At 43.4% G+C, this 16,737-nt stretch overlaps 1 protein-coding gene across 6 annotated transcripts in view; it reads right to left on the reverse strand.

Annotated features, from left to right (window-relative positions):
- dlg5a (discs, large homolog 5a (Drosophila)) overlaps window positions 1-16,255 on the reverse strand; it is a 40,984-nt gene extending 24,729 nt beyond the window's left edge. For 5 of the 6 annotated variants that reach the window (XM_022201851.2, XM_022201854.2, XM_022201853.2 and 2 more), the window contains exons 1-7: window positions 15,506-16,255; window positions 5,292-5,360; window positions 3,929-4,103; window positions 3,230-3,373; window positions 2,117-2,300; window positions 949-1,208; window positions 438-750 (exon numbers count right to left, since the gene is read on the reverse strand). In XM_022201851.2, the coding sequence (XP_022057543.1) occupies window positions 438-750; window positions 949-1,208; window positions 2,117-2,300; window positions 3,230-3,373; window positions 3,929-4,103; window positions 5,292-5,360; window positions 15,506-15,809 (1,449 nt within the window). In that variant the 5' untranslated portion in view covers window positions 15,810-16,255. The remainder of the gene's footprint in view (window positions 1-437; window positions 751-948; window positions 1,209-2,116; window positions 2,301-3,229; window positions 3,374-3,928; window positions 4,104-5,291; window positions 5,361-15,505) is intronic. The other variant, XM_022201848.2, reaches the window with a different exon arrangement.
- Window positions 16,256-16,737: the final 482 nt, after the last annotated feature.

Below are 16,737 nucleotides of genomic sequence, written 5' to 3' on the forward strand. Positions count from 1 at the left end.
CAGTTAATCATTTTACAGGAGGTTCTGCACAAGATTGTTTTCTTAGTCGAGATCAATTTTGATTTTCCACTAGTTGTAGTAAGTACTCCAACAAACCAGCTATTATGGTGGCAGTCAGATTTTGCTACCTGTGGACTGACCCAAGCTAGATGTTTATCCATTTCCAGGTTTTAAATTAAGTGGAAAATAACTGTCTACATATTTCCTGTGCAGACATGAGATTCATACTGATCTTCTCCTCTGACACTTTGCAACTAAATGAAGAAGTGTATATTCTAGTATGTCAAACCATTTATTTTAATATTTCTATAATATGTCAGATCTGGTGAGAATAATTTAGGTTGTCATTTCATGACTTTCTGTTTGGTATGGTCTGTAGTCCTCTTTGCTTTCGTGTAACCTCTCTCTCTTCGTTGTAACAGATATATACACTATACCTGTCTCAGTGCCTCCAGCTCTTCACTGGCCACCACCCTCTCCGATGAAGTGTTTTTCAGTCGGGCCTCTGCAGCCTCCAGTTCAGTCTGCAGCTTGTCCACCTCTTTGATCACCTGGTCCCTCTCGCTCATGATGAGCCGATACTCGTTGAACACAGAATCCCTCTCCTCCTTGTATTTCTCGCAGTCCTTGGCTGACTTCAGTTGCAAGTTCTTGTAGCGCGTCACCTCCGACTGCAGCCGCTCCATCTCTCTCTGCAGCTCCTTGTTCTGAGCTGAGGATTTGTTCAGCTCCTGCTGCACTGAATCAAACCTGAGAGAAAAGCAGTGAGAGATTAAGTGTCAAATTGCATAAGGCGCTCACACAAAATAATGTTGTGCTGGATGCAGCCTGAGTACAGCTAGTAGGTGTTGGATCATCCCCTCCTCTCCAGTGCTGATGCTCAAACCAAAATCTTACTAAGATAATTAAGTGTCATGCTCTCTGTGTCTACATGTAGAAGTGCTTTACCTCCTCATTGAGGTAGAGTACTGCTGCTGGTAGTGCATGGCTGAGTCTCGCTGTTTGAGCAAAGCATCCATCTGTTTCTGTAGCCGCCGATTCTCTTCTTCAGCTTGCTCCAGGCGGCTCAGGTCTGTGTTGTGGTTAGCCACCTTCTCACTGTAGCGCTTGCTCAGGGCGTCATATTCCTTCTTTATGCCCTCCAGCTTGTCCATAGCTGTGTCATACAGTTTGTTCAACACCTCTGATGAGCCCTTCTCTCTCATTACCTGGTAAGGACAGCAAAAGACGTATTCCAAACCATTACAAAGATATGAGCAGTGTTTAAAATGTTGATGCCATCAAATGAAATCCAACAAAGCCTGCACTTGCTGTACCTCACCTCAACAGCAGGTGGCATTAATGTGCAGACAGGACTGTTTTTAGAGGGCAAGAACATCCAGTTCCAACAATTGGCTTTTGTAAGAATAAGTGCATTACTAGAACTGCACTTATGCACTTAAGTAAAAGTAAATGACTGGCCAACAAAATTAACTGTTTTTTGTACACAGTGTGTCCTCCAGACTGCATTACTCATTCTGTGTGAGACCTTCACTTCTGCAGGTCTTGCTGATTTCAACCCTCTTGATTCCCAGGAGAGCTGCTATGACCTGAGGGTTGTATTGACCTCAGCTACAAAGCGCAGACTGCATGCTCACTGATCTTGTAGCGACACGGTTTGGGTCAGTGTGCCCTTTGCCCAAGCCAAGGCCTCTTCTTCTGTGTTTGCCCTTTTCAGAAATGCCCTGTATGCACTTCCCTCTGCTTTGCTACCCTGTGCTTGTAACTGCTGCAGTGTCCCCGTGGGTGCTGTGTGAGACAGTGCTTCCACAACAGTACAATACAGGTCACACACCTCTTGTACCATTTCAGAACAAAGCATTCACTGCATAAAACACAAAGGGGACTATTATTTGATGTCACAACATGTATGATTTCAAATTATAAAGAGGTGGAAACTCCTCACTGTCATTAAAAATGTGTGATGCCTCGGCACAGGCGCAAATATCTCTCTGATAAAGCAGCTTGAATTTGTACGTTTTAGCTCTAGCATCTGTGCCATGTCAGGAAATCTCGCAGCATCTGGACGGATACAGCAGACACCCACACAACAGCGTGTCTGTGAGGTGCGCTGTACCTGCTGTTGCTGCAGCCGAAGGTCTGCCAACTCTTTCTGGTCTTGGCTGTGCAGCCGCTTGAGCTCCTCGCAGTTCTGTTTCAGGTGGTTGTGCTCTCGGACAAGCTGGGTGTTGTCCCTCCTGAGTGTTTCCATCTCCTCCTTCAGCTGTGACTGGTCGCCCAAGACGCGGCTGTGCAGCATGCTTGACACAGAAAATACAGACGAGCACACAAAAAGATTCAACGGACACGCAAAAGAGAGTTCTGTGAGCGATATGCAACAAGTAAAACGAGACAAAATGTAAGTCATTTCAGAGCTAATTACATTTATGGACGGGAATGCATGAGCCAGAAATGTAAGACTGCAAATTTATTGCTAAAGTGCAATCACCTGCTGTCTGAAGGGAGTTAACAAATCTGTTTATGGTACCCTCCCTTGCTGAAAATAAAGGTCAGGCAACTCATACAAACCTCATGTGGGTAGATTACTGATTTTTTAAATTACGTGTGGGGTAAATGTTTCGCAAAATCGATTTCAGCCAAAAGCGTACAAAGCATCCATGCAACCAGGTCATCAACTGTACTCGACTGCTTATCTTTTTAACCTCTGAAAATGTTCTAACTAGCTAAACTCTCGCACAGCTAATACACTTTATGATCTTTCTGTGCGATCCATAAATTTCGCCTCGGCTTACAAGCTGCAAGGTTCAATGATTCAACATCATCAATGCCTTGATTTCCAAGCTTTTAAAAGCAGGCAGATTTTTTTGTAGTGCCAGTTCCCTTTTAATGTGAAAGCTGGCTGTAGCTGCAAGGGATGTTCTTTCAATTACTTTAATTGCAACTCCATGCCAGTATTTGTTCCAATTGCGGTAAAACAATGCAATAAAACTTAATCATTTACGCTCAAAAGCAGCAGGTGGCAGGTGACAGAATATTCCTCCTACGAGTTCTGTGTTTGCACTTCAATAATGAGAGTAAACACACACACGTTCACCATTGCGTTGAGTTAGAAATCCAAGCAATTAGGTGCACTGCGCTCACTGCATAACAGAATGACGGTAAAGCGTTCTTCATAAGCGACGAGAAAGTGAGAACAGGTAGCGTGACAGTCAAGACGAGAAATACTTACTGGTAGAAGTCAGCCTCCTTCACAGCCTCCTCACACCTCTTGAGTGTTTTGGTATGCTGGTTCTGGAGAGACTGCAAATCTGCCATGGCCCTCATGCACTGACTTTTCAGACGCTCATAGTCATGACTGGCTTTGGAATTTGGCCTTAAGGAGAGAATCAAAATTTTATTCAACGGCCTTGTACGATATTGTGTCCAAACGCAGCTCAGACAGGAGGATTTAAGAGCTGACCTTCCCCCCTGGTATGAGAATTTATAAGATAGGACTGAAATATTTCACTAAATCTAAACAGCATTTTAAAAAATATGCACTGTTGTAAACAAAGCAGCCTTTGTATCATCTGTCGCAGAAGAAACATCTGGTAACTGGAGCACATTAAACTTAATTAAGCAGCCAGTGTCAGTGCCTTCTCTCTGCAAGGTAGAGTCAACATTATTCCAGACAGCAGTGCATAAGTGGATGAAAACATGGCAGCCAGAAGCTGAAGACACAATGACTTTTACAACCCACAGAGAGTAAACATTACCAGTAAAACTTTGCTGCACTGAGAGAAATTAATCTCAGGTTTGACATATTTCATTTAAGGGAAAAAAAAAAAAAAGAACACATGAGACATTTTCACAGATATCAGGGAAATAAAAGAGTGGGAAAAAAACAGCAATAACAACAACGACTTGGCAGAAAGGCCAGGGTTTGCACCTGCAGTCATCGAAGGTGGTCCCGGGCGATGCCAGCGCCAGACGCTTGCGAAGCTCATCCCGTTCCCTGGTCACCTGGCGGAGCTGCAACAAGATGGTGTCCAGGTTGTCGCCAGTGTGCCGGTTGTCGTTGATGGCTGGGGGTGGGGAGGACGCTTCACCGTTAACAGGCGATCCTGCGACAGTGAGCACATTACCAGAGGCTAGGCCTATTCATCACACACTGGATACAAAGCCTCCCTCACAATACATTTCATTAGCCAGAAGTTGCATAACACACATTAGGCCCAAATGTCATTTAATTCATCTTCTGCTGAGAAAGAAAATGTAATTTAAAGATTATAGAGTGCAACTAACTTTAGCATTAGGACAGTAAAGAGCAGCCCCAGCTTGTTTTGAAATTCCTATCCAATATGCCAGGGTTTTTCCACAACACATTTTACAACCACGTTTCTGAAAATGGCATTGGATGTAGAAGACGACACCATTTATAATCTCTGACATGAAAATGAAAAGCAGAAAGAAAAGATAGGCTTGTGCTGATAACTGTGTGTCTGATATTTTCTGTGGAGCACAGAACAAGGTCTCTAGAGATTCTTTGATTAAATTTAAGCACTCGAGTTCACAAAAATGTCTCTAAAGGAATAATGACTCCACACTGAAATATCCAACTAATGTTTTCCTGAAATTTAATTTTCTTTATCCAGATTTTATTATATATAAACAAATATATTTATAAATTCTATCTCTATATATATGTATGAATAATATTAGATTTAACTGTCAGAACGGGGATTAAAATTCACTCGACTGATCACAATGGAGGAGGATTTGTCACTAAAGAAACAAGGTCATCCTCGTTCACTGTGTCCTTGCCAAATAGTGACATTCTGATAAAAAAAAAAAAAAAAAAAAATTAGATATCATTACGGAATCACATTCAGGGTTGTTTTTCATCAAAAGAATACCCACGGCAGGAAATCTGCGGATTATGTTCATCTTTTGACTCAACGTTTGGACCTTTTGGAGGTTTATATAACACAGCTGAGTCATCTGGACCTTTGTCAAAACCAGGCAAAGGCAAACATGGCAAAATACCACAAGGAACGAGGCAGACGTTGAGAGTGTGTTTTTGCCTCAATGTGGGGTTTAAAGTACAAATAAAACAGTGACTTTGTGAACTCGGCAACCCAGCAGACAATCAGGAATTATGCTAATATCGGCGTAAACAGCTTATGATAAGTCACAGCGCTGCAAAGCTGATTTTACTTCTGCACTGCTGTGGTGTGTTTGGAGATGGTATAGAGCGAGCTTGACCCGGCGTAACACACATCTTAAGATTCATCGTGGGTCATTATACATACCAACGCTGCTGAGGGAGCTGCTGCTTTCCGAGTCAGAGGGCATCGTGGAGAGAACGCTGTATGTGGAACCTGCCAAGAGAGGAGATGCATTCAGACATGCGGCTCTGATAGACTGACGAACCGCGTGCACAGACGCCTGAATTAATTGTCATTACAGCATGGAAAGAAATGGATATTACACAGTCGGCTCCATACTCCCTGCACAGCTGTATGACAAATTAGATGCAGGGTTTATACTTGGAATAATAACTTCAACACTCCTTCTTAGCAGCTCTATATTATCACTCCAGACCGCTGTCGTCATTAAACCTCCCTTCCCTCACTGTGCACTCTGCCTTGCTTTGATGTATAGTCCCTGTATGTTTCTGCTACACAGGCAGAATGTCACAGCTGAAATGGGATTTTCTCTTTTTATGTCAAGCACATAGAGAGAGGGAGGCAGAAAGGGAAAGAGAGAGACAGAAAGAAAATGATTCTCTATCTGAATAGCTGTGCACACCGTTAAGCTGGGGGATATTTCACACGGGCTACCACAATCCATAGGAGAGACTATGCAGATCCCCATTATGCAGCAGAGTCCCTGCTCCAGCGGGCAACGTAAACACGGTTGACAACGCAAGCCACATTTTTTAAGAACACATCTCACACTTCGGCTTATTATAAACTGCATCTTATGTTGTACTGTACATGTTTCAAATTATTTTCACCCAATCCCTATATTTTGCTGAAAGAAGCTGGTTCACTGGCTGCTGCAGAAAGACACTGATCACCACACTTTGCTTTATAGAATTACTTCTGCATAAAAACTGAAAATAAAATTCTGCAAAAGACACAAATGAGCTAGTGATATATAACTGTTTGAAATCAATAAATGCTCCAACCTCATGGTGCTCACACTGCAGACTGTATTTGTTTTATGATGACGCACAAAATTGCTTTTATTGGACATCTGAAGGCAAAGAAGCGGACAGTAAATATAGGGAAAACGAGAGGGCAACACAGTTCTTTGACTGGAATTGAACCAATGATGTTGCAGGTATGTGGCATGTGCTTTCAGATTTCGGCCACTGGGGCTCTCCTCCAGAGTGTAATCCACATTTATTAGAAACATTTATAAAAAAAAAAACAAATAAGGATACACAAAAATAATTACTTTCTTTCTATCAGCTACTAATTTATCAGCCAATCACTCCCTCACTTGCCTAAAAGAACACAGTGAGGCACAGATGATACAAACATAATGTGATAAATGAATGCCAAACACACACAGGGTTTAAGAGAGCAGGGGAATGGAAGCCGGCTTTGTCAGCGGCAACCAATAGATTGACGCCAACTGTTCTAGACCTCCATCTCTGTCCTTGCCTCCCCACTGGGTTTCGCTACAGCTCTGGCTCCAGCCCTCAATGTGTGACAAGGCCAAGCCTAATTAACTATGAGCTCTTTGCGACTGAGCCACTCCATCTTAGGCCCCGCAGACAGAGGAGAGGCGAGGGGGGCAAGAGTAGAAACACGGAGAAGGCATGGAGCAGAGGAGGACAGATGAAAGGAGATAGCCTAACTAAGTCGCAAAAGAGATAAGGAGGGAGGGTGTTTGAGAGACAAAGAGGGAGGGACGTAAGGGGAGAGACTGTGAAAGAGCGAGAGAGGCGCAGGGCGGAAAGGCTTTTAATCTGTTCTGACGTTCCCTGATGCTCAACACTTTTACTCTGCGAAGCGCTTGGAGCACGCAGCTTTGATTTCATATTGTTCCATCCGACGTGATGAGAACCACTGTGGGGCTGCACGGCATTAATTCTCGACAATCAGCATAGCTCTGTATGAAAAAAGGCTCATGCTCATTTCCATGGTGGCATGCAAAAGCAACAACTGACTTCTTGAACCCACTATGTGACTGACAAGGTTTCATAATAAGAGATATTATGCCAGCTTAAACCTAAATAAATCTTTTTTAAATACCATAAAGGATGAGTGAAGGTTTGTGCTTGAAAACACCTAAAAATGTAGTTTTTTGGAGCTACCTGATGGCAGAGTTGCAAGTGCACAGAAACATGTATTAAAAACCAAGACAGCTGGACTTAAGCTGCATTTCATTCCCCTGCAGTTTTTCTAATGTATCTATAAAAAAAACCCACATCCTCTTGAATATTGTATTTTATTATTTAGAAACTAAAAACACTCAGATAAATTGAAATCCCAATAATCTGTCGCTCAGAGCACTCACTAAACAACAGTCAGCTATACTCCCACCAACAAGGCCGCTCTGACACAGTCCTCAGGATTTCACAATCTGATTTTGAACACAAGGACAAATGCGTCCACAAAAATCCCCCATCTTGAGATGAGAGTCATGTGCTGATTAGTTAACCCTGTAAGCACAGCAACAACTGCCTTATACGTGCCAGCTGTCAGGCGTTCAATGGGGTCGGAGGCATAGGCCTTTTCCAACAGGCCCTTAATCATCGGTACCAATTAGCACCAGCCACAGTCAGTGAGGTTGATCATTTGAAAACATGTTCGCTGCATCAATAAAACAGACATCCATTAGGGAAGTATAGATCTAACACTCCACAGTGAGGAAAATCCACCTGCCTCTGCCAGAAAAAAGCAGGCAGGAAAGATGAGAGCTGAAAAATTGCATCCAACATTCATGTTAAATAGCTGCACATAACACACATAACAGCAGGTTTCATCACATCTGCTATTAGCTTCAATCGAGTGATGCGCCAACGGTGGGAAACATTTCAGTGGAGGACCTGAGGTAACAGTAACAAAGGCTGTGATCTAAATAGGTCAGGGGAGGGCTCGCCCTACCTATGGGGTTCCACTTCCCCCACTCCTCTTTTCGCCACTCTCCCCGTCTGCTCTCCTTCACACTCAAGCCATGTGCTCGGCTTCCAAAAGTTGCTTCAGACAACCAGATTATGCTCTCCAGCACATAAAATGGGATGACACACGTTGCCATGGTGAAACTGGATGAGAGGAATAGTAAATTCTGCAGCGTGTTGAAAAAAAAAAAAAGAAGAGCATAAGAGTCGAGGGGCTGGAAGAGGAAAGCCTTATCAAAGAAAGATGCAAAGTCTGGCTTCCACCATCGGGTGAGACTAAATTATTCATCAATTCCAGAAAATCCCTATCTGACAATGAGAGTATCTCCCAAAACATAAAACACATATGATTATCAGCGCGACTGGATCTCTCGCTGCTCGAAATTCTCTTTATCAGACCATGTTGACAAACCTTGGCATTGGTTTTTGAAGCAGGCATGTGTTCTGTTCCAAGCACCACCAGAGACTACATTTTTGGGGCCACTTGATAAAGGAGCCGCATTAGCATTCCAAAAATAATACTGTGTGCTATTCTTTATTAGCCTGCTGTCAGCTCTTCTCACTGTCAGCGAGCAACGGTGATTTTAAACAAAGTCACACATGGAGAGGGTAGCAGAGTCCAAATAGTTTTCCTGCTCGTTCTCCTGTTGCGACCTCAGCTTCCGAGTCGATAAAATTCGGAAGCGCAACAGTGATAATAAGGTTGAAAACTATCCACTCATTTTACTGGATGCTTAATTAGGGCTGAAGGATGTGTCAGCATTAAAGCAGACAGCAGAGAGAATCTTTCACACTTGCATCCCAGACCTTGAAATTTTGGCCGTGGTTCTGCACCCAGCAGAATGATACAGTTTAAATTAGACATGTACCGATCCCACCAACTCTTATCTTATTACTCGTTCTATTCGTTAGCTCAGGATATTCTTAGAAACCGTGTAAAAATCCAGTCCAGAGCATTCCTATTCGGCCATTTTTAACCTAAAAGCTGTGCATGTAACCTCCTGCAGATGATTTTCGATTAAAGTAACGTGAACCTATAACTACCATAAGTGTAGAGATACTCATAGACAAACAAAGTCTTAAAGTTTGTGGTAGAGGTCGACCGATGTGGGGTTTTGAAGGCTGATGCCGATGCTGATTGTTGGTGAACAAAAATATGCACAAGAATATCCACAATACATTAAACACAATGTTTTAACTGAATGTGATAGCAGGGAATCTGTCATTCATAACTTGGCTTCTTCATTAAAAGGGTGACTATAATCAAATATGTAAACTAGAAACAGTATTGACTAAACCCTCCTCTGCTTATGTGTGATCAACTGAGATTGATCAGTTTGTCTCCTGCAGTTACGTCTGCTGTTCTTCTGTATTTCCTCAATCTTTCATTTTATTGCCCACCAAAGTCCATATCTGAAACCTTCCAAACAATTTCAGCTTAATGTGGCTGCCTTCTAACTTAGCTGCTAGCCATTAGCATAGCCTTAGCCACTGTGCGAGAAGCTAATTTCCAGGTTTGTGGTTGTTGTTCAGTTTTTGTAATCTCTGCTTGCAAAACATTTCTGAGACAACAGAGTCCTGAGACCTGTAGTAGCATAATTAATTTATCAATAATCGGTCAATAAAAACACAGATATGGACAATTGGAAAATAACAAATATCAGCCACAATAATCAGCCAGGTTTGTGCAAATCATGTCATTGTTCTAGAAGCTTGATATAACAGTGGTCTTTAAACAAGGTCAGTACTATTGCTATTATAAGGTCTACTCAAAGGACAATCCCATGCATCGTATCCTACACCGCATTCAAAATCCGTTCAAGATTTAAATTCTCTGCACTCTGGGACTTTCAGTAACCCGGGTAGTGGGCCTAACTTCTGGGGAGGCAGTGACACCACAGGCCAAGAGTCCGGGCACTGAGCCAGTTGAGCCTTACTGCCAGAGTAAAGGATTGATCATCTGATTTAAGGAGTCTACACTACGCATAAACATGAAGACATCTAACATGATGACTCCATGAGCCAGGATTACTCCACCGCACGCACATCGCCTGACTCACAGCTCCGTGTTCATCTCAGCATGGTTAAACCCACCCACCTTTTTCGCTCGCTGGCCCAAGTCTGCCCTGTGGCATGTCTCAAAATACCGTTGACTGAAACACAAGACCATGTACCTCGCATGAACAGTGATTTTGGATCTATGCAAACAATGTTGGACATTAGATTAAAAAAAAAACGAGTAGGGAAAAAAAAAAAAAAAAAGAGCTTTCAACCCAGCAGACCTGTCAGAACTGCTGAGCAGCACTGGAGTCCAAAAAAAGTCCCTCAGTGCCATCCAGCCCAGCCTATTATCAGCAAGCTATAATGGGGTTTCTCTCTGCAAAGAGCCCTAGCTCAGCATAAACGAGACATAATTTCCTTTTGAACAGCTTGCCTGTGCCAAGGGTTGGGTCAAAAACAAAAAGGTGAAAGATGTCTGCAACACGTCCTCCAAATGTGCTGTTATATACTGCAGGCAGCACAAATATGAGCCAAAGAAACTTCCAAAAAAGCCTGTCTGTGAGGACTAAAACCCACTGCAGTAATTTCAGCAATCTTTGTGACATTCCCTCACGTTTAATCACAGAGGAGCCCGTGTTGATTCAGAAGCCATTTTCATCGTGTGTTAAGATAATTCAGTGATGAAACCGCACTATAATTTCTTAAAGGTCACCAAGAGAGAGGAATTTAGTGTGGAAGAAAAGTGCATGCATTCATTAGTTAGACCTAACACTGTAGATATAGCAGGTAGGCCTTTTGTACGGTACACAACCATTATGTTAAAGCTTAATGACACATCTAATGATTCCAGCCCTTCAAATGTAAATAAATGCTTTCTTCAGTAAACCATGCATCCATCATAAAGGCATCAATGTTTTCTCAACTGTCCCTGACATAGAAGATGACCTTGCAGACAGAAAACAGTCATCAAAAATTATATTCCATCTGTGGATCCATGCAGCCCTATGAGTTGTGGATTTGTTTCAGTTCATTCCATTGATATTAAAAACCATCTGCTTGTACTTTTGATTTTGAAAAAAAAAACAAAAAACAGCTCCCCCTCTATTGTTATGTGTCATCCCTTGTCCTTGTTTCGGATCTAAAAAAAGACGAAGCCTTGCGTGCAGTAATCACCTCCATTATTTGTTGGTGACTGCAAGTCAGATCTGACCTGGGGTTAAGCGCCAGAGACCGAAAGACAAATGGCTGCAGGTGATATGCCAGAGATCTAAAAGGGATGGACAGAAAAGGCAAATTGATGGAGAGAAAGATGGAACAAGAGGAGCGCAAAGATAAACAGAAAGAAAACACAGCGAAACAAAGAAAAACAAAACGGTCTTGTGGAGGTAGGGACGGTAACATGAGGAGAGGAGCTGTTCATTTCCATGACTTCATAGTGCTGGTAAACATTTAGATGCTGGCATTTCCTCTACCTTGTGGGGTAATTAGGAAATGGAGGAACATGTGTAAAATGGTAATGAAGTCCTGTTCCACAGTTGAGCCCTCTGGCTGTGGTTCTCACATTCAGTGTGTAGGTAAGTCTGCCATCAGATATTAAGGCTAGCGAAAGTGAAAAAATATACAAATTTTACACTAACAACATCCTCTGTTAGAGAACAATAGAATTACATGGGAACAACAAAACTAATGACCCAGTGGGAGCAGTGAGGTCAACCTCTCATTACCGTGCATCTCTGGCTTTAAAGGATGTATTAAGCAACAACATGGATACAAAACCCTATACCATTAAGACTGCCAATTACAGCTCAGCAAAGGGTCAAATCAGTTATATTATTGATACATTTACATGTACAATCCCAGATGGCAAGATGACTTATTCAAATTGTTTTGTCAGATAAACAGTCCTATAACCAAGGGTACTGATTCTGAAATGATTTGGAGTTACAGGATTTAAGATTTTTGCTTGAAGAAAACCTCAAACGATGAACTGAATGTCAAAATTACTGCCGACGAGTTTTCCACCGCTTGATTAATCGGCTAATCGATCCATCGTCAAGTCTATGGCACACCATCAGCTCACTTAAAATCACAGCATCGTGGCAGCTATTCCGTCTGAAGCCCGCACTGCTGGCTTACAGAGATACAGCAGTGTAATAAAACTCACACTGATAACTCATAAATATATATGTGGAATCTCTCCAAATGCGATCCATCACCCTGAACCACAAACACTGTCGAGCAGCAGATGGACCGATGGCTTCCTCTCGCACGCTGAGAACGAAGCAGAAGGGAGTCAAACTGAGGTACAAAGAGTGGTGAGCAGACAGAGAGTGGGGTGACGATGAGGTGACTGACAGCGTTGCGTCATTGACTGACTGATGGACACGGACAGAGAAAAACGAAGAAAGTGAGGCCAGGTTGAGCCCATGGGAGATATTTTAGAGCAGTGGTCGTGACAAGAGCGTCAGGGTCATAACTCATTCTGCCTGTCCCCTGTGGTTTATGGAGTGGGACAGAAACTCGTTGACAGAGAGAAGAGCACCCCCTCCAATAACACAAAAACACTGGCCTATGTCCTGGGCTGCTGTACACAGAGCAAGCTGCTGACTGGGCACTTTGGGCCTGCTCAACTTCTCAACAAAAGGCCTGTTGTCTCCCTCTCTCTTGCTCCCTCTTTCTATCACCCTCCTCTGTCTCTGTGGCGTGTCCCACTATTTAAGTGTGCAGCGAAATGAAAATACTCGGTTGGAGGGAGTGTGTGTGTGTGTGTATGTGGGGGGGGGCAGAAATATAATGAGTCATAGAAAAGAAAATGAAAAGTTAACGGGAATAGATGGCGAGTCAGAGAAAAGGACAATAAAGCACGAGAACAAGAAACCAAGACAGGGAGAAAACGAAAGCAAACAGACAGCAGAAGAAGGAGATTGTGGACGTTGCATCCTGTCAGGGAGAATTGTGTTGCGCTCCTCTCGGAGTGTGTTTAAATCACTGTCACGGACTCCTGAATCTGAAAAGAGCGGGGGGTGCAGGTACATCTCTTCTACTAACCTATTCTTTAGGTACAATGTTGCTCGTGTAATGCAAGACGAGCACACAATCCAGGGCATGAGATCAGCTCGACTGCCATTTCTTGTATTTATGACATTAGACCTATTCCATTTGCGAACACAGAAATGTACTCGCTGTCTCTCTCTCTTTGCAACATAACAGGGCCAAAATGTCAGTGACACTCAATATTCTGAGTGAATCTCTGCTCTGCAGTCTAATCAGACTTAGAAATTTTGTTAAAAGGGTGTGCCACAGTCCCCCAGCACACAGACGCACAAAACCGGCTAAATAATGAATGATTTGTTTGTATGTTCTCTAAAGCTAATGTGCTGCAGTTTGCCAGCGAAACACTAATAATTTACAGAGGCCCTGCTTTCAACAATTGAGCACTTATGTGTGCATCTGTACACGTTTCCTTTGGGGTGAGGATGTTTCTTTGCAGTTCGGTTGATTTCATACGTGTGCGTGTTCAGAGGCTCAGCTGGCATCGGAGGCTCATCTGAGAACAAGAGCAGGCAGGCAGCATGAGAGGAGGACAAGTTGAGAGCAGGTTGCTATCAGCAAGACTCATCGCACTCATATTCCCTCTCCTCACACACCCTGTGTTGTTCACAGACACACCGCCGCTCTGATAATTTCATCCCTGCGTGCTGTTTCCACCAGCTTCTTTGCCTGAAGGTACTCCGTGAGCGGCTTTTCTTCAGTCGCTTGCAAGTGTGGTTAAAACGTGGTAATCGCATCACCCGAATCGCTATATTAAAGATAATTTTAAAAAGCACATTAAAGAAACCACAACACTTGAGTGGAAAACACAGGGAGTCAAAAGCGTGGCAGCTAATACAGAGGACTGTAGAGGCATGATAAAGCGCGTCTCACGGAGAGAGTTTACACCAGAGAGAGGAGAGCAGGGCCTAATCCTCTGTTGAATAACCACAGGCTGACAAGCCAGACTCACTACTTGTGCTCACTCTCTCCTAATACAGGCCAGGTCAACTCTGAGGCCCAGTGCTACGGTCTATAAAGGTGTGTTAAGAAAAGCCCAAATCTGCATTGCTAAAGTCGAGGGACGAACAGAGGGACCAATTTCGTAGTGACTCACAGGTAAACAATGGTGAATGAGTGTCAGAGTATATCAGGATGAGTGTTATTCTGCAGGAGCAACACTCAATACAAGGAAGTAATAAAGCTTAAGGAAGCATTAGTGATCCAGTCAGCAGAGCAGCAAGGAACCAACTCAGCATTACCTGCGAAGGTCTACTCACTGGTAGTAGACTGAGGCATGCTGCAACTTGGCAGTAGTAAAACACGCACTTAAAGCTGAAATAAAGCCACGTCAAGATGATCTGCAACACAGCCCCGCATGGCTGTTTTAATATATAAAATATGCCAAAGAGAAGCATTACTCTGCATCTCTCTCCCCACTTTGGGATCTCAAGGCTCATCCTGCATTCAGGCCCTCAGGGCATGACGCTGGTTGTGAGTAAGCTACTGGCTTCAGTCATTCATACAAAGCAAAACAGGCAAAACTAGACAAGGATTTTACACTTGGCTGCCCTTTGTCTCCGTGCAACAACAACCAAAAAAAACGCTGAGGTGGAGGCAGCTGCAGTGAGTGCAAATCAAGTGGCTACAATGACTAAAACTGTGATGAAAAATGTAGCATTAATGCATCACTGGAGGAAAAAAAAAATCAACTCTGTTATTGTAAGGTACCAGCATGGATGGGTTTCTCTCCAAATGGAAAAGGTGAACTGATCTGCACCCTGCTTTAGGCGTGTGAGCATGCATGGGCAGGCTGCACGCATGCATATGGACCAACATGTCAGTGGTTGTCATGGAAACAACTCCGGTTACCTAATGTAGCAAAACCATATCATGTCACTGATAACAAATGAGAGTTGGTGGTAGATAATGCACAAGTCATAAATGCACTACAACTGACCAAGCTAACTCTGCACCATGGATCTTGGTATTGCAGTGACTGGAGGAAGGCAGGATGGCTAATGACAAAAAAGTCCTTGACTGGATGAATCACAATTTGTGCATTAGACCTGCAGGCCACAGGGAACACACAGATAAAGGCTGGTGCAGATGTCTGTCAGTGTTGTAGGGGACACTGTGCATGCCCTTGCAACCTTCACAACCATTTTACACAGCAGTTATTGGCTGATAGTACAACAACCTCCCAGCATTACTGTTGTGTAGCTACCCACAATCTTGCGCCAGACCACCCAGATTGCACTCATGGTGAGGGCTATGCAGTGGCTGGTCCACTCATGTTTTTTAGCTTCCAGTGAAAGCCTGTTTACTAGTGAGGCTAGTGGGAGTCTCAGCTCTTACCGGTGGAGTGGTCCACAGGTCCCCCGCCGTTGTTGCTGAACAGGGCAGCGTACAGGTCAGGGTATGCCTTCTCCAGGGCCACACACAGGTCGAGGAAATGGTCGCTCTCCTTGTTCATCAGCATCTTCAAAAGGTGGTCGACTTTCTCGGCGCTGGACGAACAGTTCTGGTCCAGTTCGAACCTATCGAGTTGACTCAAGGTACCGGAAACGATCAGCAGCTCGATCACTCGGTCCGCATCTGTTATGGACTCCAATAAGTTCTGGTGGCACTGGTCTAGCAACTCTTTGTGCTTTGGCTCCATTGCTATCCGCTGTAGTTCCGTAGCTTCCCAGCTAACCCACAGACGGCCAAGTGGATGTAATATCCTCACCGATCAAAAGTACCGAGCGATTATTGAACTCAACTTATCGCGGCTTGCAGAAGTTCGCCGGAGCCACCGCGGCATTAGCTTGCATGGGAGATCAATTTTTATAGCATATTGAAAAAGGCACAAGAAGCCATATTTGTTGCCCAAGGCTGTTGACTGCACTAAACAGCGATACATTTTTCCATCTTACTAACGTGTAGCAGTTCAGGTCGTTTTCTGCTTCCCTTCAGAGTACGCTGTAGCCGAACACATTTTCCTCTTCTTATGTATCATTTCATGCGCCCTTCGCCGACTCAACTGCTGGGAAAACTCACGTAACTCCGCCGCTGATCCTCAGTTACACTGTATCCTCCGCCATGTCTGAGCAACTCAGCAGCTGCTGCCCGCTGTCAATCAACGGGCCGTTCAATGGCCATATTAGGTAAAACGGGGCGGGACTTTGTGAAAAACACGCCCATTTCTTCAATGGGCGTACACATCAGGCCGTAGTACGTCGAAAATCCCAGGTGGAAAAAATGAGAATGGAGACAACATCCATGAAAATCAAAAAGTAGTGTTGAAAATACCGAAGTAGGAATTAAAGAGTGTAAACAATGACCTCACAAATCTACATCTGAATTTTTTTAAATGCTCAATTTTCTGTTGTCTGATGTCAATGTCTCAATGTAGCATTTTTAGACTACTTGCTACATATTCACTGATTAAAATTTCTCTTACAACAAATATACGTAACATTTTTTAAAATGACTTTAATTTAAAAAAAACTATAATAATGTAGCTGACTTATCAGACATTAATATTGTTGCTAATCACTGAATGTTTTATCTCAATCCGCGATAATCTAAAAAGAAGATTTGACCAT

The sequence above is a fragment of the Acanthochromis polyacanthus genome, chromosome 15, assembly GCF_021347895.1.
Source record: "Acanthochromis polyacanthus isolate Apoly-LR-REF ecotype Palm Island chromosome 15, KAUST_Apoly_ChrSc, whole genome shotgun sequence".
NCBI classification, from domain to species: Eukaryota; Metazoa; Chordata; class Actinopteri; family Pomacentridae; genus Acanthochromis; species Acanthochromis polyacanthus.